Source organism: Cannabis sativa, chromosome X (genome assembly GCF_029168945.1).
Source record: "Cannabis sativa cultivar Pink pepper isolate KNU-18-1 chromosome X, ASM2916894v1, whole genome shotgun sequence".
Taxonomy (NCBI): Eukaryota; Viridiplantae; Streptophyta; class Magnoliopsida; order Rosales; family Cannabaceae; genus Cannabis; species Cannabis sativa.
In genome coordinates, this window is record NC_083610.1 from 58,677,993 (window position 1) to 58,702,621 (window position 24,629).

Here is a 24,629-nt window from a genome sequence, read left to right on the forward strand (position 1 = left end):
ATCTCATTAGAAAAACAAACATGTTAGACCAACAATAAAGATTCGAAATTAAACTACAACTTAATAACAGAAAATAACATGGTTCAATATAAATTCATACACAATTCAGAAATTATAAACATATAGCTAGTAGGAATGACCAGTGAAAATACTAAAACATACAATCCTAAATAATTTCCAAGGTTTTCAACAAACTGATACAGTGTCCCGGTAGGCGAGAGTCAAAGTATCATTCATTGAATAGAGTTGTCAGCTCATCTAAAATAGAAACCATTCTAGCAACCTTTTATTCGATCAAAATAAGAATCCAACGTTGTCCCGGTAGGCGAGAGTCAAGGTTATTCTCATTTTATGAGCTTCCACCATTGTTTCATGTTTTATGAGTTTATCTCTAAGTAGTCACCGTAGGGGAGAGTCTAAATAGAGACGAAAACTCACAAAACACTTATCAAATGAAATCTTACGGTGTTAAATGCGTTCAAAGAATAACCATCCATAGGGGGACGAAGTCTAGCGTCTCGAGGTTATATTGAAAACATTTAACTTTTGTAAGACCAACAATGGAGATCGAATATCTTAATAATAATCAAGCTCATTATTTAAAGTGAGTTGTATTTTCTTTGATTCTCTTTATTTAATTTATTTATTTTAAATATATATTTATTTAAAATTTCTAATTTAGAATAAAAAATTCTAAATATAAATTTTAATGTAATATTTATAAATTTTACTTAGATGGATATGAAAATAACATGAATTATTTCCATCTTAGTAATAATTTCCAATAAATATTTAGAAAAATATTCAATTTAAGTTGTTTCAAAATTAATTTAAATTAATTTACAACTCAAATTTAATTTTCTATAAATATATATTGCATTTCGAAAAATTAAAGTATTTAAGAATACAATTTTCGAAAATGCATGTTAAAATAAAAAATTAATCCTGGAAAAATCATTCTAATTTAATGTTGGCCCAAAATTAATTAATAAAATTAATTTACAACAAAAAATATAATTTTCCTATTTAATTAAATATATAAGAAAAATTTCAAATATTTCAGTATGATGATGAAAATCAACTTAAATAATAAATTTTCTATTTAATTAAATACACTAGAAAAATACTTCAAGCAAAAATATCATCTATCTAGATTTTCCTTTGACTAATTAATTCAATTTCTAATAATATACTTTAATTCAATTTATTTTAATTAATCATTAAATGAAAAAATTATTGATTTAAGTTGGTCCAAAATTAAAATAAATAATTTACAACTTTAATCTATTTTTCAAATAAAATTCGAAATTCCAGCATTTAAGAAATGCAATTTCGAAATTTGATTAATAAAATAAAGAAAAAATATATTTTGAAAATTATTTAAATTTAGTTGAAAAAATAAATTTCAACTAAAAATAATTTTCTATTTAATTAAGTGTCATGAAAAAGAAATATTTAAGTATCATGATGAAAATCAACTTAGATATTTAATTTTCAAATTAATTAAATGTATTAAATTCAAGAAATAAATAATTAAGTGTAGAGAAGGCTTAATTATTAATCTCTAGTTTAATAATAGGAAAAAAAATATACTTAAAATAAATTGTACCAAAATTAATTATTTAAATAATTAATTTCACAATGTATAATATTTTCCTATTTAATATTAGAAATAATAAGTAGTCTAGAAATAACTATCTAGAAAATATCTTATTTGACTAAGTATCTTTTCCACAAAATTTAAAAAATATCTAATTTAAGTTGTATTAGAAAAAATCTAGAACTTAAATATTTTCAAATTTAAATTTAATTAAATATCAGAAATTAAGTTGTAACCAGTTAATTCAAAAATATTCCATTTTAAGTTAATATTCGAAAAGATATTAACCTAAAAAATATCTAAAATATTCCATTTTAAGTTAATATTCGAAAAGATATTAACTTAAAAAATATCTAAAGAATCTTAATAACCAATACCTAAAATTCCTCAACTTAATTTTGAAATTTGAAATTCAAAAGATATTCAGATTTAAGTTGGTTAGTTGTAGATAACTAAATATCAACTTAAATAGGAATATTTAATGAAAAATTTAAATTAAGCTCCAGAAAGAATCTAGATGGTTATAATTCTATATTTAATTAAATACAAGAAAATACATATAGTTTAGCTTAGAATAAAAAATTCTTTAAACTATAATTTTCTTAAATTAATTTCAAAATAAATGAAATTAATTATGTTGCTAATCAATTTTATTAGGTTAAACTACTTTAATTAACGTAGTACAGTTATTCAAATCAGGCAAATGGGCCTTCACAATCGGGGTAGTTCATGTGAGGGGGTGCTGGGTTCAGTATGTTGTACCCACTACTATGGCTCCCAACTCTCACACAAGGCCCAAAAGAGAGGAATTTAACCGTAAAATGAACAACTGTTATTAATTGAATAAGCCCAAAAACTAAATGGGCCTAAATAAAATCTATCAAGAGCTATGACATTTTATTTAGCAACATTAACCTATATGCATCTATAATGAAATTAAACATATAGGCTCACACAGGCACACTTTGGATGGGTCCTATCATGTTGCTAGGTCATACACAGATGAAAGAAGATTGTAAATATACCTGTTACAAATTATTAACTTGACCAAGGGAGCCATCAGATCATTAGATCTGGCAAAAAGTAAACATGGCTATTTGCAATCAAGTAATAATAGGTTTTGAAAACTTACAAACAAGCTAAAACACATACTCCTGCAACAAGGTTAGCTGGATAGTTGGATGTAGGATTTATTTAATTTTAAATTAAATAATTAATTTCGAAATTAAAATTCGAAAATTTAAAAAATTTTGAAATAAAAAAAAACGAAATTAAATTAAAATTTAAATTTAAATTTAAAATTAAACCTACAATTTTGAAAAATTAGGTTTCAACCTACCTAAATATCATTTCAAAATTTGCTAACTACTTTTAAAATTTAAATGTTATTTTATAAATAAAAATTAAATAAAAAATTAGAAAAGATAAATGAATATCTTTTTCAGATTTTAAATGTAATTTAAATAAATAAAATAACAAAATTTAAAAGTTAGCAAAATATCTTATATCTATTTAAAATTACATGATTATAGTTATCTTATTTTAAATTTAAATAAGGTCAAATTATTTAAAAAAAGATTTAATTTAAAAAATTTAAAATCTGACCTTAAATTTAAAAATAAGATAAGATATAATCAAATTTAAAAATAAGATAGATAATAAAGCAAAAAGATAGATACTAACTATTTTCAAATTAAAATTACACTAATATCTTGAATTAAATTTAAAAAATATTAAATTAATTCAAAATGATAATTAGAATTGAATTAGGAATAGTAATAGTATAAATACAGAACTAAACAAAAAATCGGAAGTTAATTCCATGAAAAAGCATGAAAAATCGAAGAAAAACGAAAAAATTGTGAGCTGTACGGACAGTTTTCGCGATCGCAGGAAAATTTCAGCAGAGCTCCGATTTTTCCGAATCTTAAAAAAATCATAACTAATTCAAATTAAATCGAAATTGAGTTCTGTAAAAAGGTAACTTGCTTAATTTTTTCCATACTATCTAATAAAAATAATTCCAGAAACAGAATCGCAATTATTTTTTACAAAAATTTACAAACATCAATCAATCATCAAATAACACTCAATACAACATGATACCATCCAAAAACAAACAAACAATCGTTTTAAAGTCCAAATTTCTTGCAAGTAAATCCATTACCATGGCTCTGAGGCCAGTTGTTGGAAATTATTTTACCAGGATCTTAGATCTACTCACAAGTATGTTTATTAACACCCTAAATATGAACTTTCTAAAACGATAAAATAAACACATATAAAGTTTAGGAAACCTTACATTGGGTGCAGCGGAATTAAATGACTCCTTCCGTTCAGATATCTAGCCCTTGATTCCTTTCTGTAGCAAAGCATTATCAATATCTGAACCTGGATCTCTTTCTCTGAATCTTTGATGCTGAAACCTCCTTCTTGCTGAAAGTCTTTCTTCACGATCTTCCTCACTATGATTGAGGTATTGCTTGCTGTGTGTGGGCACTACTCATACACTAAGGATTTCAAAATTCAAGAGGGAAGAGAAAGAAGAAGTGGCAGCTAAAGATAGGGAGAGAGAAAGGCTCAGGTTTTTCTCTGAAGGAAAAATAGAAAATTTTAAGTGTAATTTTCCTGAAGCCTTCACTATCTATTTATAGCATTCCACTAGGGTTAGGTTTGAATTATTTGGCATTAAAATAATGAAAATATCAGTTTAAATTTCCTACAAAAGTGGCTGGCCCTATACTAGTGGATTTGGGCCTCACTTTTTACAATTTTGCAGTTTTACCTTTTCTGCATCTGATTTTCTCAAAAACGCCAATTTTCTAATTCAACCATTTAAATGCCAATTCTAACTATTTAATAACTATAAATAATTATTAAATAATATTTTCATTTATCATCTTTATTAATTGAACCATACAAAGTATCATAATTAACAAATATGCCCCTAAAACTCTTTCTTTACAATTTCGTCCTTACTTAGTGAAAAATTCACAAATAGACATAGTCTAATTTGAGAATTATAATTGATTAATCAAAACCAATTACATGAGTCTTACAAGCAATATTATCTCAACTAGTGCGGGGACCATGGGTCTATATAACCGAGCTTCCAATAAGTAGATCAAGAATTTAGCACTAAAATTCACTAACTTATTAATTCTTCGTTGAATCCACGCATAGAACTTAGAATTGCACTCTCAGTATATAGAATGCTCTATATGTTCCACCATATAGACACATCATTAGTTATCCATTGTTATAATCCTAATGTGATCAATGATCCTCTATATGAATGATCTACACTGTAAAGGGATTAAATTACCGTTACACCCTACAATGTATTTTATCCTTAAAACACTTGACCCCGTATAAATGATATTTCATCTTATGTCAAATGAGTACTCCACCATTTATGTTCGTTTGGTCAAGCTCGAAGGAGATCATCCTTTGCTTACTATTCGCCAGATAGAAGCTATAGATTCCATGTTTATGCTAGCGCTCCCACTCAATTGCACTACCGTGTTCCCAAAATGTACGTATCACCCTGACCTAAAAGTAGGCTTAACTAACAAATCAAAGAACACGAATAGCCTTTCAAGATTGAGCCTAATCATATCAGAATTAAGATCATTTGATCTAGGATCAACTAGGCGATATTGACTTGAATAGATATTACGGTAAGTTTAATAAATCTAAGTCAAAGTTCAATATCGGTCCCTTCCGATGCATACTCCATGCATCCAACCTGAGCTTTACTTTAACCAATGCTTTGGAAAGAACATAGCACTTCTCCAAATGCAAGTAAACTCTGTTGTAGATTATCATATCAGTAAAACCCTATGTCTGATAAATCTAGGAAACTTTATTCACATAGTCATGTTTACTTTCCAATGTGTTGACGGCACAATAAACAGGATCAAGTATGTGAAAAGGGTTTCAGATGAATTTATACATTATGTACATATAATCATGAAATAAATCATGTGAACCATGCAACATTAAATGTTATTTCTGATCTATATTAATAAGTAAATCTGATTATATTGAAATGAGTTTTATTTAGGGCATAAAACCCAACACCCTCCAACCGCGCGGCCTGCCACGCGTCTCTCTGGTCTCCAGCTCGTCAGCATTTCCAGCGAACCAGCTTGCGCCACGCAAGCGTCCGCAGCCTTCCGCCTACCAGCGCCCGCCACCTGGCCATGCTGAGAAGAAAAAAAAGAAGAAAAAAAAAGTGAAGTGTTAATTGATTTACTCATCCGAAAATCACATTCACAAACACCAAAAATTTCATTTTCTCCCACATATTACACATAAATATTCTATTTACTCTTCCCAATTTATTTCACCTAAATAAACATTCCTAATTTATTTTTACCCTATCTTTTCACTATTTTTCCATCCAAACAAACATTTATTTTTTCCAATACTCTTACACATACACTATTTATCCCTTCTCTTCCCAACACTAATTAAATTAATCATTTTATTTATTTTATTTTGATTAATTTAATCCTCAAATTTTGCCTATAAATATGGTGTTGGAAGACCATTTCAAAACACATCTCTTCACCCCCCTAAACACCTCTTCAACCTTAAACACTTCTCCATTCCACACCATTTCACTCCACACTTTTCATACTTCTATCATTTCCTTCTTACCATTTTTTTCTATCATTTTTACATTTTGAAGACCATGTCTTTTGTAATTTTTATCTAGTTATGAGCTTCTAATCTTTTTTCAAGATTATTAAGATGATGATGAAGCAAAATGTAACTAGATAGTGCTTATGTTTGTATGTTGATTTCCCATTTGTGCTATAAAGTTCATGGATTTTTCTATCAAAAATATGTCTTTTTCATCTTCAATATCATGTATTTTTTATTGTTAAAGCATATTTCCACTTGGTTCTTCATTATGCAAAAGTATGATATTCTTTGATTAAATGTCTTCCATTAAATTGTTTACATCTAATTCTTAGAACATAAGTATCATATTTTGCCTAAACATAGTTTTTTTGATTTTGTGTAGTTCCATTAAATTGCAACACATTTAATGCTTAGAAATTATACATTTTATAAGTGAAAAAAAAAATCCTATCTTTTTGAAAATAACTTGTGCTTAAATAGAAAATATATTTTGGAAAATATAGTGTGATTTATTTCAACTATGTCTAAAACTTGGGAATCAATATACTTATGAATATTATTGAACTTGCATTTTGTGGATTCTAATATCTTAAACATCTTATTTGAAAATTATTTTCACACTCACTCATCTTTAATCTTAAGTATTTTAGTTACTTGTCTTTCATTTTATGTTTCAAAACCAAAATCCCATCAAATATTTGGAACTAGGTTAGAATATCCTTGATTTGTTTAGAAAAGTTTATTTTGATGTTAGTCAACTCTCATGGGTTCGACCTTGCACTTACATGAACACTATATTCCGAAACGATTCGTACACTTGCGAGTATAAATATTAAAACACTCACTTTTGAAGACAACAAGGAGAGGGAGAGAAAGAGGGCTGGGAGGGTTTCTGCAGAAAAAGAAGAAGAAAGAAGAAAGAAGAATAGGAAGAAAAAGAAAAAGAAAAGTAAAAAAAAAATAAATAATGTTTTTAATTTTTTTAAATTAAAAAAAGTAAAAAAAAAATAATTTTTTTTTTCTGATTTTTTATTTTTTTTTAATATTTATAATTATTTTTTAAAATTAATATTACGTGGACCACTAAAAACATGCCACCTGTACAAGTGTGTACACGTGGACAGTCTACCGTGGCACATAACTGTGATTTTTGGACGGAGGTGTGCAGAGTAAAACAAAACCAGGATTTAGGTAGTTAGCCGCCAAAATTTCGGTTTTTGTGGTTAAGTGTTAGAAACCGTAAAGTTCAGGTGGTTTAACCGCAAATATCCCTATTATATTATTTATTTTTTAAATTAAACGCTTCAAAATTTCAATTTGCCTAGTTGTCATGCAATATCATGAGATAAAAAGCCACATCATTGTTCCGTTAAACATATTTTTGTTGGACATAAGTCTCATTATAATGTATACAACAGAGCACTATTTTTAATCAAATTTAAGAGACATAATCATACATGTGTTATAGGTTGAGAGCAAATATACTAAATAGCCTAAAAGATATATGCTAAATTATAGAATATTAGTGCAATTTACTTGCATTAAATAAAACTGGATAATTAATATAAACATGAAAATTATGTATATATATATATAGGGAAGAAAAGAAGCGTTTAGTGTTTACATTTTAAACACGAGCTATGTCAAATAGTACAATACCGTCAAAGAAAACATAACATTTGAGTAAACAATCACCTTAATACCTTATGTCATAAAATTAACATAAGGTGCTAATTAACGTAAGACATATGTTATATAAACCAAAAATACAAAGTTAAAATAATAATAATAATTAATCTTAAAGAAAAGAAAACCTGAGAATTGAAAAAAAAAAAAAGAAAAAGAAAATCTATTAAAGAAATGAAGAAACTTTAAGGCCCGAAACACAAGAACCTGTACGCATAACAGTGTCGAGAGTTTTGTATAGGTCATTCGCGCATGGCCTAGCAGTAGGGTCAGATGCGGTGCAGTGCAGGGCTAGGTTCATGGTCTCCACGATCTGGTTTTGATGAGTTGACACGTGTCCTCCGAATACAGGATCTATCCACGTGTCGAGATGGCAGTCGGAGTAGCAGTAGCGGGCCCACTCAACAAAAGTCTCGTGCACGCCGAACTCGTTATCGGCTGGGCTTTTCCCGGTAAGGAGCTCAATCAAGATTAGGCCGAATCCGTACACATCGCTCTTCTCTGTTACTACTCCTTTGCTTGTTTCTACACAGTATATACGTAAAAGCAGATAAACCTTTTTAAGTATAAAAATTGGCACACGTGCATGGGTGCCTGGATGCATGGATAGGTACATGGGTACATGAGAGAGATACACAGAGCTATAATTATAATAAATATGGGAAGAACTAATGTATGGATTTCAATGTTTAAAACCACGTGAAATACATTAATAAAGCACCATTTAGTTCAATCACTAACTCAACACCAAAATGATAAATTGAGATTATCCGGTCAATACTCGAATTTTATAATTGTATTTTTTTTTTTTTGTTACTTTGACTAAATATATATCAAAATGAACATATTGTCGTTTCTTCTCCGGCAAATTTGGACCTTTTTTGAACTATGTGTATATATATATATTGAACACCATATATATATTCAATACAATAGACTATGTGTTCATCATGAAGTTAATTAATGATAATAAAATGAGAATTGTTAAAAGGAATTATTGCTTAGTTTTTTTCTTTTTTTTGGTGTCATGTGTAATTAAATATCATGTGTAAAAAGCATAAATTAAAAAATAATTTTTAAAAATATAGTTAATGAATCTTAAGATAAGGTGCTAAAGTGCTGAGAAATAGCATTGCTCTAATAAAATTTAGGATTGAAAAAATATGTACCTGGGGCAAGGTAGGATGATGAAGGGAAACCCTTGGAGTTGGAAGAATATTGCAGTAGTCCAGGAAGGGTAAAACTCAGGCGAGGCTCATCGCTATCGTCGACCACAATTTCATCAGGGGAAACATGACCCAAAACGACATTTGGGGAACAATAAGAATGCAAAAAACGAAGAGCTTTTGCCACCCCGATTGCGATCGAACGTCGTCGTTCCCAGCTCAAACTCCTCAAAATTTCACTCAACAATTTCCCTTCACAATACTCGTAAACGACATATCCGCTGCCCTTCTGAGAAGAACGACATACTCCCACTAACTTAATCACGTTCGGATGCCTAATCTTACCGAACCCTTTCACATCCATCCAAAAATTAGCACCAATAACCGAAAAGTTAACGTCGTTATTTATCTCCTTCACCACGAACTCAGTTCCGTTAATACTTGACTTCCCTTTGTAAGCTATCCCTTTTCTGCTGCCCAACGAATTATTAAGCACGTTATTTCCTCTTTGGACGGACGAAACGACGTCGTTTAGTGTGACAGAGTTAGCAATGCTGGAATCGAAGAACTGCACTTCCCAAACCGATCCATCGTCGTTTTCCATTCTTTTCAAGTCCAGGTACTTTCGCTTACGATTAATCATGACTAAAACAAAGACTATAGAAATAAGTATGGCGAAAGAAGTCAAAGCGATAAAAAAACAAGTGAGAATGAGCCTCCACGAAAAATGTTTCCTTAAGCTTTTCTCACACGATGGTAAACCACTGCTGACAATATCACCGCTGCAGAGTTCGTTCCCGGCGACCGAGCTGGCGTTTATGGCTAGAAATGCTCCGGTAGGCGGTAAACTTCCGTGGAAATGATTGTGAGAAACGTTGACTTGGACGAGCGACTCAACTCGGCCCAGATTTCGTGGGATTTCGCCCGACAATTGGTTGTCCGATAAATCGAGAAAACCGAGAACCGGCATTTCAGTGATACTAGCTGGAATTTCTCCGATTAGCTTATTGTGACTAAGGTCTAAACTCACCATTCTGTCGCAGAGAGCCAATTCTCCGGGAATCTTTCCGGAGAGTTTGTTATAGCTAAAATCCAATTGCATTAACCTTGAAAAGTTTTTGATACTTGTAGGAATTTCTCCCGCTAAATGATTCTCTGATAGGACTAAGTTCTCGAGCCTTTCGCTACCAAACGATTTGGGCAACTGTCCGTAGAATTTGTTTCTGGCCAGATTCAGCATTTGAAGTGAAGGCATATTCCATCCCTCGAAATCAATTCTGCCGGACATACTGTTGCCGGAGATATCAAAGAAGTAAACCAAGGGAAATTTTGTTAACTCAGGCGACAACTCGCCGGAGAGAAGATTATTCTGGAGACGAACTCTTCGCATGCTCTGGCACTGAGCCAAACGCTTTGGAATAATTCCCTGGAGAGAATTAGAAAAGAGAATGAGCTTGAAAAGCCTACCGGAATCGCACAAGCCGTCTGGTATTCTCCCCGAAAGACGATTAGTGGAGAGGTCCAAAACCGTGAGATTGTTTCGTTTCCCGAGATCTCGTGGGATCTCGCCCGATAATTCGTTGGACCACAACTGAAGAACTTGAAGCCGAGGAAGCGAAGCCAAACCGGAAGGAATTGTACCAGAAAGTTTGTTAGAGAAAAGATGAAGAATCTCCAACTCCCGTAATTGACTCACTGCCTCGGAAATCTCACCGGAGAGAAAGTTATCACTTAGATCGAGCGAAACCAAACTTCGGAGCTCAAAAACAGAACGAGGAATCGGACCGTTGAGCTTGTTCTGGTACAGAAAGAGGTACCGTAACTGGGTGAGGTTCCCAATTGAGTACGGGATTATTCCAGTCAGACTATTGTAGACAAGATCAAGATGATACAGATTTTTGAGTTCCCCAATCTGTGAAGGAATTTGACCACTGAGATTGTTGTAACCCAAGTAAATCAACTTCAAGGTCTTCGGCAGTTTTTGTGGTATCTCACCACTCAATTGGTTGGAAGCCAGGGTGAGGTACTCTAGCCCAGAAATATTAAAAATTGACTTCGGGATTGGTCCCACTAAGACGTTACCCCCGAGATCGAGATATTTTAGGCCGTAGAATGAGCCAATATCATCAGAAATAGACCCCTTGAGCATGTTGTTGGAGAGGTCAAGTGCCTCAAGTGTTAAAATCGCACCACTCGGGATGTCTCCAGTGAAATTGTTGTTGCTCAGGTTGAGGTACCGTAGCATATTAGAGCCACCAAAAAGTTCCTTTGGGAGCTCCCCAGTGAGCTGGTTCCCCGATAGGTCTACTTTTTCGATAACGGGTAACCGAAATAGATTTGCCGAGAGTTTGCCTGTGAAGTTCTTGCCAGTGAGTTCGACTGAGCTGACTCGGGACGAGTTTTTGCATGTGATACCTTGCCATTTGCAGACGTTGTTTGGTGCTGCTGATGAGGATGACCAGTCGGAAAGGTGGTTAAAGGGATCATTGATGGAAGCCTTAAACGACAGTAAAAGATGGATTTCGTCTTTACCATCATGCAGAGCTGAGATAGTAGAACTCGTGCTGAACAACATCAACGACATGAATATCAACAGTGTTGGATGTATCATTTGAGCTGCTGATCTATTGCTTTCCATGATGATATTTGTTATTTCTTTTCTTTCTCTTCCAAACTCTTGATGTCTAAACTCACTGCAGTTAGAGATTATCAAAAATTATTATAAACATATTATATTACAATTGATTAAACGTAAAGCTGATTCATATATATTTGGTTTACATGTATTCCGTATTACTAACTAACGTTTATAATTATTACATAAGTGAATTTAAGTAAACTGAAAAATTCTACATTAATGATAATATTGTGCATATAATTTACTAAATTGATTATTTAATAACGAAATCATAATATTTAGTTGAAAAGGTTTAGGTAAAACATCTAAAACTTACCTAAATATCATAATTAAGGGGGAAATAAAAAAGGATGGTGATGATGATGATGATCAGGGGAGAGTAGGCTATTGGAATATTTATGCCATGAAGGTTTGAGTTTTGAGAGTTTAAATAGGTATATACATTGAGGAAAATTAAAAAGGAAGAAAAGGTATATATATAGGAGAAGTGGACAGAGAATTTGAACATAATTACCAAAGACCACCCATTTCATGACAATCTAATCTTGTTTGAGCACAAATGGCTGAAAGGGATACTTGAGAGTAGAGAGGAAAAGAAAAAAAAAAAAATAGAACTCCTGATTTTGTCGGCTTCTTTACACAAAATGCCAACTCTTTTTGACTCACTCAGTGACTCAGACAAAGGATTTTCATTAGTAACCGTTGAAAACTTTCCGAACATTTATTTACATGCTGACCATGTGCATGAGAAGCCATATGCAGACTAAAGACTAAGTGGGCTATAAATTTGACTCGGTTTTAAGATATTTGGTACTTTAAATTTAAATATATTTTTTTTGAACTGGGTTTATATAAATATTAATTTGGCAAAATATTATCCAATTATATTGTTTAGTGTATTAGTAAATCTATTTTTAAAGAGGAAGTTATAGAAGATTAAAATTTCACACTTTCATTTTGCTTTTTGTATTATTGTTGCGATTTGAACTTAATAATTATAATTACTAATTTAAAATGTAGTTATACTAAAATTTATTTAACATAATTGGTTATTTAGTAGAGGCGAAAGAAATTAGAAAGAGTAAACATCAAAATTAAAACATAATTAATTTACAAAAAAATAATAATAATATATAAGAAAAATACAATAAAAGAGAGTATAAATATAAAAATATTTACAAAATTAAAGTATACACATAAAAAAAAAAACAAAAATGACTAAATTGCAAATAAAAAAACAGATATTAAAATTTCAGGGTGGGCATATGCCACCCTTATTCTATATTGGTCTGCCACTATTCTTAGTACTACTCTAAGGGTGATGCCTTTTAAATAGTTATTGATTTTTTATAATTATTATTAAAAATAAAATAAGTAAGATTCCATATTAAATTGTAATAATAACTAATAACACTTCATAAAAAGTATTAGCATCATAAACTCTTATCATTTCATTATAAAACTAGATAAAAGCCCACATAAATTTTATTTATTAATAATTTATTAAACTAGTAGTAAATGATATATACAATTTTACAGTGAAAGTTAAAAGTAATTTTATAATTTTTAATATTGTAGCTTGATGGATATTTTCTGTTGGATTTGTTACAATATCTTATGATTGTAGCTTGGTGGGTGCACAATACGGATTACCATGAATGGGTAATATATTAAGAAAATTTGAATTTTTATATTTAATTAGAAAAATTTCTCATTTTTTATTATATAGATTGAGGTTGTTGTATCGGTTAAAAAAATAATAGCAAAATAATTTTTTTAGAAAATAAAAGATAAAAAAGATGAGTTTAATTTAAATATTTTTATATAAATATATTTTTATATAGTGTAAAAGAGGTACCTTTTGATATTTTTTTAATTAAGTAACTAAATTAAACATATAAATTTAAATTTGTCTTTTATTATTTGTCAACTAATCAAAATCTAATGGTTTAATATTTTTAATATTAATAGTTATAGTTAAATTTATTTAATATCCATCAAACATCAAAGGGTAATACCCATTAAAAAATATTCCATATATATATATAGGATATATATGGATTCCAATATCATATTTTTTTTCCTATAAATATATATCCCAAGATCTTCTTTTTCTTTTTCTTTTTCTTTTATATATATATTTATGGAAAATTTTATAATGTATTCCCTTAAAATGTATGTACCGATGTATCTCTATTTATTTTGGTATCCGAAATGATTTTTTAGTCATATTTCTTCTCATGATCATGTATATTATAGTTATTTAAGACATCCTGTAAAATTTTAAAAAATTCGAAAAATTTAACATGCCGAAAACAGAGTTTAAATTATTTCGAATTTCTCAAAATTATGTAGGATACTTTAAATAATTATAACGTAGTCGTACATGAGTATAAAAAAAAATTGGACTAAAAAATTCTTTTGGATAACGAAACAGATAATGGGTGTAACAGTAAATTGTAAAAGTACCATATATTGTTTTACTTATTAATTGATGTTGACTAAATAAATTTAACTAAAAATATTAATTTTAAAAATATTAAGCCATTATATTTTAATATAATAGCAAATGATAAAAGATAAATTTAAATTTCTGTATTTAATTTAACTGTTTAAATAAAAAAATTTAAAAAATATTTTTTTTTACACTATATTAAAAATATATTTATATATAAAATATTAGGTAAAACTCAACCTTTTATTATTTTTTTTTTAACCAAATTTTTTTTGAGCCAATAAAAAGACTCTAGCCTATATAATATAAAAATATGAGATTTTTTTTTTTAATTTGATAAAAAAATTAAGAATAAATACTTAAGAAATTTTCTAAATATTACTAGAATAATATCCACCCATTTATACATGTTTATGAGAATTAGTTCTGCTCACTCAAATTTTGTCACCCTTCCAGATATTATGAGTAGTCAATTTACATAGTATATGGAAGGGTGACATAATTCAGTGAGAGATCACCTTATAATACTACCGATGATTCTCATAATATATATATATATATATGCAGAGATCTTTACTAACATCATCATCAACTGATTCACATTAAGAAATGGTTTGACACAGCACAACCGTATATTCTACTACATAATTCTAACTAGCTATATTTTATGCAGGTAGTGGCAAAGCACAGACAAGTTGACCCGCACTGTCAGATTCTTCAAATCGAAATGGTTTTTTTTCTTTTTTCTTTTTTCTTTTTTCAATCAAAAGAACAATAATGTTTATTTTTTATTTTTTTCAAAATTTTCTATTTTTAGGCTCCATGATCAGATCAGATCAGAAGGAATTTGACTAATCATTAATGCATCTTCCTATGTGTTGTCATTGGTTGTTTAATAATTTACTTTGTCAGACAGGATTAGGCATCACAAATCATTTTTTTCAGATTATTCTTCAAACTCTTTGCTTTTCGGTCGTCTATTTTAATTATACATATGAAAAATTAATACATATAATATAACTAGGCACAGCAGATATATTTTATTTTCATATAATAATTTTTCACATGCAAGCAGGAGTTTTGAGTTTGGGGGCAACTCAGTAAATTACTTTAACTGCAAAAATGAAGTCTCTAAGATTAAAAAGAAAAAAGCAATATTCTTCGACCCCTTTTGTTTGGACGCTTTATTATTATCTTGGATTCTTCCCCTCAGTAGTCTGTAGTAGAGTGGAAAAAGAAATCTTTTCAGAGGGAAAGAGAGACACAAAAATTAAAAGTGAAGAGGCAAAGTGGAATTTGAAGAGAAAGAAGAAGAATAAAAAGTTGGGTGTCTTTACATTACATTAATACATAGCAATATATATAGGAGCCAAATCTTCTGTCCCAATTTTTCTCTGTCTCTCTATCCCAATCCAATTAAAATGCTCCACCTCAATTAAATGTATATTTCCTAAAAGAGTGAATATATTTTTCTTTCCAAAATAAAGAGAATTAATATATTTAAGGACCATTTTATTTTATTGTTAATAATAATTTATTGTCATGTCATTATTTTTAAAAAAAATAATGAAGACACTTGAATAAATTAGATTTTACCCTAATATATTATTTATATTAACGTAAATTGTAATACTAATACATTTAAAAAAAATAATATATTATTAATATTAATATTTAAAAAATATTAAAGATAACATAGTTTAATTTTTTTAAGAAAAAAAAGAAGATTCTTAATAAAAAAAAATCTGAAATAAAAGAAATAGGTCTATTTTTTTTATATAAAATTATATTATTTTTTAACTAAAATGTTATTTTATTCTTCTTCTTCTTTTTTCTAACGGAATTTATTTTATTTTATTCAAGTTTCTTTATTGTATATTTTTTTTATTAAAAAAAAGTATGAAAAGAACATTTAACCCAAAAAAAAAAAAATTCCATGAGAAAAAATTAATGGTAAAATAAAATAGTCTTTAAATATATTAACTCTATTGAAAAAGGGGATATACATTTTAAATTAATTGAGGTGGAACATTTTAATTGGATTGGGATAGGGAGACAGGAAAAAATTGGGACAGATCATATATAGCGCTATAGGCTAATAATGCTCGTGCGCACACTACACAATCCTTTTGAGTTGAGTTAGTCTTATATTCTCTCTTTTTCGCATTGTTCGTCAATATTTATTGGATTATTAATTAATATACATATACAGACTACTCTTTATGCTTTTAAGGGTCCCACCGTCTCTTTCTCGAAGGAATATACAGTGAATGGTCTATATCATACCCAGCATGCTTTGCTCACATCCATTTTCTAGGGTTTTACAACCAGTACACAATGTATATATTCTCATCTCTCTCCTAACCCCAGCCATTGCAACCCTAAACTTTATGATAATATATAATTTAGGCAAATGGATGATATGTTTTATGAGAAATGCTACGCAGCACGTAATACAAAAACTAATTTTGTGGTTGTTGACGTTGAAAAACGACCAACTCCCTATCATCTAATAAGCGATAGCGACCACCAAAAAAATAATTAAAAATAAAGAGAATAACACCGAATTATAATAGTTCACTCTCTATATTACTATAGTAATAGAATTACGTTTACTTCGAACTTTTATTATCACAAAACTAAATTTCCTTATAAGAGAACTAGAGAAAAATTGACTAAAGTAAGCTTCACCTTACAATTTCTAGAAGAAAAGAAATGAGGAGAGAAAAGCTCTGATCTTGTAGAGAGGATAGAGAGTGTGAAAAATGAGCTAGAGGAAGTTTCTTTTTATAGGGAAGAAGGTCCCTTAAAATTACAATAAAATAATGAAAAATTCATATAAAATTTGCTGGAAAATTATGGACGAGATCGCGAATTAATTTTGAGGCCGAAAACATCAAAATCATGGGAAGAACATTAGATAAGCTTAGATCCGTATTGCAAAAAGCTTTCCAACGCCACTTGAAATGCGCCATTTAGATTAAAATTGAGTGAGCTATGGTTAAAATATTTAACAGTGTACAGGATTGAAAAATTGATAAAACTGATGGGCGACCAGGTTTACGTAAAACGTCAATCGAGCACCCAATACTATGTGTCTTAGGCTTTAGGCATATTTTGAGATGCTTGGATGATGTCAAGGATTGCTTAGTTCATTCATTGACTCCGGTGAGGTTGTTCACCATCTCCACACAATTTTACTTGTAATGACATTTTAAAGATCTAAATTTTAAGATTTATTAAAAAAGTGTTGAGTCTTTCTCATTTTTATTTTGATGGGTTACGATTTGATAATTGTCAAAGTTTAGGGTGTAAAGTGGTTAATTTATAAAGACGCGTCAGTATTTAAACAGAATAGTGGGACAGAACCTAACAGAAAGACTAAATTTTTGTAAATGTAAAAGTTCAAAAGAGGATTCTTAACAAGCCATATATTTTAGAAGACAAAATTAATATTGTCGAAAGTTTAAGGCAAAAAATTTCTAATTACTCTTAATATTTACCACTAAATATCAATATTACATTTACATTAATTTGAAATCAATTTTTTTGAATGATCAGCTAATAATTAATGAATTTTTGAGTGAAAAATTAATATACAAAACAAATCTAAATAATATCATAATATTTGTTTAATAATTATACTCATTTTATTGTAATCATTTATATGACTGTTGGAATTATTTTTTTATGAAATTTTTTTATAAATGAATTAAAGTATTTATGAAGAAAGAAAAACAGTCAAAGTGTAATGATTATTAGTAAAACATGTGAAAATGATATGAAATTAATATTAAAAAATAAAAATTTGAATAATAAGAATTTAATTAATTAATTAATTTTTAACTGAAAAAAATCAATAAATCTTGATAAAATTGATAATTTTGTCAAAAAGGCCTAATTTAATTTTCTCATAAACTTTTGTTTCAGCTTGAGACGACCCTTGCCTAGGTTGACATAAGTCAACTGGGGACACTCTGGTATACTTTTCCGAAGGCACCACGAATCTGGCCACTAAAGTTGGCCAGGATGATACAAGCATCCCGGTGGATCTAAACAGTCGACCCCTGTCTCCGAGGACCTTCCACATGCACCTCTAACTGAAGGAAGAATCCTTAGGGGCCACCCCCAAGAACAATAACCAGGTTTTTCTCCTGGTACTATGTAGGAGAGACGAGACCAAGAATTGGTGAGCCCCATGTGGACTTGGGAGAAGTTCTCAAGTTAGCCAGACTTAGAGAGGTCGTCTGCCAAGCCAACCTAATTGAAGAACTATGCGCTGCTGACTATGATGTATTCGTTCAGCATAGACGCAAATTCCATGAAGAACCACGCGTTGTTGATTACGATGTACTTGCTCAGTATAGATGCAAATTCTTGAGATGGATGGATGGCCAAGAGTGCATCATTCGATCTCACCAAGCAGGGTTAGATCATCGCAATAGAGAGGCTAGCAATCTGATAAGACGCTTCAACCAGAGAACTGATAGAAGAGGCCAGGATCTCATCAAAGATCCACTTCAAGGAAGATTTTTTGATAGATCACATGCTGATCAACCCAGTTCTTTAGGAACAATGACATATGTTCCCTTGAGAGGGGGAGGACAAACCTTGTCTCAAAGGTCTAACAGCGAGAACAACCAAATCCCGACAACCAGCGGCATGGAGGGCCAGCCAGGAATCTCAGGCTCAACAACAGCCCCCACTATCAATCCTATGGTCAGCCAACCACCTCTAGGAGTCCCCATGGCTGGCCTGATTCCTCCAGAAGTCCCCATGGCCGACGAGACTCTTCTAGAAGTCCCCATGGCCAGCTAGACTCTTCCAGAAGTCCCCATGGTTGGCCAAGCTTTTCCGAAAATCCTTATGGATGGCCAGAGAAGAGCACTGCCTCCCTAAGAGGAGCGAGTCACTTGAAGATTAATTTTCAACCAATGAGGATCGAGAGCGGGTCGAAACACCCAAAACAATAATTTGTGAAGTGAAATTAATCACTTCAGACAGTTGGATCCACCAAACTCCAGCAATTGTTGTGATCTACCCTATGTCAACGTACAAGCTCCACTAGCCAGACAGAGAAGTGTGGGGGCTGGCCAACCATGTACAAGCACCAGACTCAGGGCTAGTCAACCTTGAGTATACCCTCTCCCATGGTATGGCCAACTAGGCTCTGGCCAATCAAGGCCTGCAGTCCAACCAAGAAGGGACAATCAAGTACGCCCCTGCAGCAACAGATCCTTCTGTGCAAGCATAGTTGGATCAAATATGAGACATGCTCAAGGGCTTGGCTGGCCCAAAACCATCAGACCTTGAGATGGATATGTTAAGGGGCTCACCTTTCTTGGCATATATTAATGCCTTACCCTTACCCAAGTTTAAGATGCTAAATTAGAAGATGTACACATGGAAAGAAGATCCCCAAGTACACCTTAAATACTTTGAGATCCAAATAGATCTCCAACAAGTATCTAGAGATGTGCAATGCTGAATCTTTCTGGCAACCCTAGCTGAAATAGCCCAACAATTGTATTTCAAGCTGGCCCCAGGAAGATTTAATTCTTAGGAAGAATTCTCCCGAGAGTTCTATATCTAGTTCTCTGCCTCAAGATAAATACATACCCGACTGGAGGATCTTGTCGAAATAAAGCAAAGACAAGATGAACCCTTGAAGGACTACATTCAACGGTTCATGGGTGAAGCAACCAAGGTCACAAACCTAACAAAAGAAGGCCGATATACAACCATACTCAGAGGCATCCTACCGTTGAGTGACTTCTGGAAAGATATAAGGAGGATCTCAATGAATAACATGGAGGAGTTCCTTGAGCTAGTTGATGGCTTCATAAAGTTGGAAGAGCTGTCTGGAAAGCCTAGAAAAGAGGATAGGACAATGATAAACAAATAAGCAGTCCTGTTGAATTTTTATGAAACAAGCATTGGCTTCTGGGAAGGAAGGCTGAAGTGGTATAAAAATTCAAGCTTAGACTTCACTTGGAAAGATCAACGGGAAAGCATCACGGGGAGTAGGACAAACTTCAAGCAGTCCTTCCATTCTAGGAAGGAGGGATGAAGATGTGTCGTACCCCCAATGATCTTTCTTGCACAAAAAAAAAAAAAATAAGCATGCAAGAGTCCTGTTGAATTTTTATGAAACAAGCTTCGGCTTCTAGGAAAGAAGTCTAATTGTATAAAAATTCAAGCTTAGACTTCGCATGAAAATATGAATGGGAAACCATCACGGGGAGTAGGACAGACTTCAAGCAGTCCTTCCATTCCTGGAAAGAAGGTTGAACACGTGTCTAAGCTTTCCTACCCCTGTGATGCTTTCCTATTCATCCTTCCAAGCGAAGTCTAAGCTTGAATTTTTATACAACTTCAACCTTTCTTCCAGAAGTCGAAGCTTGTTACATAAAAATTCAATATGACTCTCGTATGCACGTTGTTTCTCGTGCACAAAAGATCACTGGGGGTACGGTACGTCTTCAACCCTCCTTCCTAGAATGGAAGGACTGCTTGAAGTCTATCCTACCCCTCGTGATGCTTTCCCATTGATCCTTTCAAGTGAATTCTATGCTTGAATTTTTCTACAACTTCAGCCTTCCCTCCTGAAAGCCAAAGCTTGTTACATAAAAGTTCAACATGACTCTCGCATGCACATTGTTTTTTGTGTAAGAAAGATCACTGGGGTTATGGTACATCTTCAACCCTCCTTCCCGAAATGGAAGGACTACTTGAGGTCTATCCTACCTCCCGTGATGCTTTCCCATTGTTCCTTTCAAGTGTAGTCTAAGCTTCAATTTTTATACAACTTCAGCCTTCCCTCCCGGAAGCCGAAGCTTGTTACATGAAAGTTTAACATGACCCTCGCATTCAGATTGTTTTTGGTGTAAGAAAGATCACTGAGGTTATGGTACATCTTCAACCTTCCTTCCCGGAATGGAAGAAATACTTGAGGTCTATCCTACCCCCCGTGATTCTTTCCCATTGATCCTTCCAAGCGAAGTCTAAGCTTTAATTTTTATACAACTTCAGCCTTCCCTTCCAAAACCTGAAGCTTGTTACATAAAAATTCAACATGACTCTCACATGTACGTTGTTTTTCGTGCAAGAAATATCAATGGGGGTACGGTATCTCTTCAACCCTCCTTCCCAGAATGGAAGGACTGCTTGAAGTCTATCCTACCCCCGTGATGCTTTCCCATTAATCCTTTCAAGCAAAGTCTAAGCTTGAATTTTTATATAACTTCAGCCTTCCTTTTCGAAGCCAAAGATTGTTACATAAAAGTTCAACATGACTCTCACATGCACGTTGTTTTTGTTGGGTTTTATGCCCTAAATAAAACTCATTTCAATATAATCAGATTTACTTATTAATATAGATCAGAAATAACATTTAATGTTGCATGGTTCACATGATTTATTTCATGATTATATGTACATAATGTATAAATTCATCTGAAATCCTTTTCACATACTTGATTATGTTTATTGTGCCGTCAACACATTGGAAAGTAAACATGACTATGTGAATAAAGTTTTCTAGATTTATCAGACATAAAGTTTTACTGATATGATAATCTACAACAGAGTTTACTTGCATTTGGAGAAGTGCTATGTTCTTTCCAGAGCATTGGTTAAAGTAAAGCTCAGGTTGGATGCATGGAGTATGCATCGGAAGGGACCGATATTGAACTTTGACTTAGATTTATTAAACTTACCGTAATATCTATTCAAGTCAATATCGTCTAGTTGATCCTAGATCAAATGTTCTTAATCCTGTTATGATTAGGCTCAATCTTGAAAGGCTATTCGTGTTCTTTGATTTGTTAGTTAAGCCTACTTTTAGGTCAGGGTGATACGTACATTTTGGGAACACGGTAGTGCAATTGAGTGGGAGCGCTAGCATAAACATGGAATCTATAACTTCTATCTGGCGAATAGTAAGCAAAGGATGATCTCCTTCGAGCTTCACCAAACGAACATAAATGGTGGAGTACTCATTTCACATAAGCTGAAATATCATTTATACGGGGTCAAGTGTTTTAAGGAATAAATACATTGTAGGGTGTAACGGTAATCTAATCCCTTTACAGTGTAGATCATTCATATAGAGGATCATTGATCACATTAGGATTATAACAATGGATAACTAATGATGCATCTATATGGTGGAACATATAGAGCACTCTATATACTGAGAGTGCAATTCTAAGTTCTATGCGTGGATTCAACGAAGAATTAATAAGTTAGTGAATTTTAGTGCTAAATTCTTGATCTACTTATTGGAAGCTCGGTTATATAGACCCATGGTCCCCGCACTAGTTGATATAATATTGCTTGTAAGACTCATATAATTGGTTTTTATTAATCAATTATAATTCTCAAATTAGACTATGTCTATTTGTGAATTTTTCACTAAGTAAGGGCGAAATTGTAAAGAAAGAGTTATAGGGGAATATTTGTTAATTATGATACTTTGTATGGTTCAATTAATAAATATGATAAATGATAATATTATTTAATAATTATTTATAGTTATTAAATAGTTAGAATTGGCATTTAAATGGTTGAATTAGAAAATTAGTGTTTTTGAGAAAATCAGATGCAGAAAAGATAAAAATGTAAAATTGCAAAAAGTGAGGCCCAAATCCACTTGTATAGGGCCGGCCACTTTTGTAGGAAATTTAAACTGATATTTTCATTATTTTAATGCCAAATAATTCAAACCTAACCCTAGTGGAATGCTATAAATAGATAGTGAAGGCTTCAGGAAAATTACACTTTTCATCTGACACTTCTGATTCAGAAAAACCTGAGCCTTCTCTCTCCCTATCTTTGGCCGACCCTTCTCTTTCTTCTTCCCTCTCAAATTTTGAAATTCTTAGTGTATGAGTAGTGCCCACACACAGCAAGTGATACCTCAATCATAGTGAGGAAGATCGTGAAGAAAGACTTTCAGCAAGAAGGAGTTTCAGCGTCAAAGATTCAGAGAAAGAGATCCAGGTTCAGATATTGATAATGCTCTGCTACAGAAAGGAATCAAGGGCTAGATATCTGAACGGAAGGAGTCATTATATTCCGCTGCACCCAATGTAAGGTTTCCTAAACTTTATACGTGTTTATTTCATCGTTTTAGAAAGTTCATATTTAGGGTGTTAATCAACATACTTGTGAGTAGATCTAAGATCCTGGTAAAATAATTTCCAACAGTTTTCTCGTTCAATAAAGATCACTGGGGGTACGAGATGTCTTCAACCCTTCTTCCTTAAATGGAAGGACTGCTTAAAGTCTATCCTACCCCTCGTGATACTTTCCCATTGATCCTTTCAAGCAAAGTCTAAGCTTGAATTTTTATACAACATCAGCCTTCCCTCTCAGAAGTCGAAGCTTGTTACATAAAAAATTCAACATGACTCTCGCCGCCCCCACAGTACATTACCCTTTGGTGTTTACAAGCTAAGTTAATGTCTAAATCCCTTGCAAAATTTTAGCCTTTCTCAGTGAAAGCCGAAAGTTTGCTGCACCGGGATCTGACATGACCCTTGCTTAGTCAAACCCCTACAATAGAAAGATTATTTACACGAGGGCGCATGCTTAGCTTTCCTTCCAGGAAACCAACAGCTTATCGCGCCGTTAGAGGTCTAGGATCCCCCTTACGGGGTTTATACCACGATGGGATTGTGGGGGACTGATAATATATGACTAGGCTTTCACATTTTTCTGCATAGAAGCTCACAAGGTGGATGTGCTTTTCTAAAAGATTCCCCCAGAAAGGTGACACATTTCTTAGAACAAGGCGAAGCTACACCCGACACTCGTCTTAAAAAAAAAAGGACACAAGCCAGACTCTAAACAAATGACCGAGAATTTGAGTCCCAAAATTCCTAGCTCATTTAGGGGGTATGATATATCCGATTGCTGACAGCTACAACATCTTATGTCCATTTGCCAAAGTCATTCAGCCAAAGAGTACACATGCAACAAACATGGGGAACGTCCTCAACCAAAGTGTCCCTAGGAGAAATACACTTAAGTCCTTCCCTCAAAAGCTAAAATCAAGAGTGAACTCGGAGAAAGGAAACACATTTGGCCAACACTTTTTGAAAAAAAAATGACACGCCCAAATCCCTTGTGACACATCTCCATGGGCTTCGCATAAGTTTAGCCCATTAATTTTCACCACAAGCTAGAATGATAGGCTGACAAGGACCAAAGTGAGGAGAATGTTTAAATCTAAGGCAGGGGCAGATATCGCTCCCGAAACTCAACTTTGTGGAAGAGATAAACCCTAGAGAGGATACGAAAAATGGCAAAGGATCTTGCTTTGCAGAAAAGGGCCATCTCCTGCCCAACCCTGAATAAACAACCTTTCAGATGGCAGGCCGAGAAAAGCTACAGCCCCAGGAAAGAAAGGATCACACCAAGGATCAG

General features: G+C 32.2%; 1 protein-coding gene across 1 annotated transcript; it reads right to left on the reverse strand.

The window, feature by feature from the left end:
* Positions 1–7,818: 7,818 nt before the first annotated feature.
* On the reverse strand, positions 7,819–12,381 carry LOC115711942 (leucine-rich repeat receptor-like serine/threonine-protein kinase SKM1). Its single transcript, XM_030640143.2, has 3 exons — positions 12,060–12,381; positions 9,109–11,798; positions 7,819–8,464 (listed from the first exon to the last, which is right to left on the reverse strand). The coding sequence occupies exons 1-3, from the start codon at positions 12,068–12,070 to the stop codon at positions 8,106–8,108; spliced, it is 3,060 nt and encodes a 1,019-aa protein (XP_030496003.1). The 5' UTR covers positions 12,071–12,381; the 3' UTR covers positions 7,819–8,105.
* Between the last annotated feature and the right edge of the window lie 12,248 nt (positions 12,382–24,629).

Excerpts from the sequence above, each read along its gene's own strand:
- LOC115711942 (XM_030640143.2), bottom strand. Across the intron at positions 8,465-9,108 it reads ATCATCCTACCTTGCCCCAG|AAACAAGCAAAGGAGTAGTA; the intron begins GTACATATTTTT and ends TATACTGTGTAG.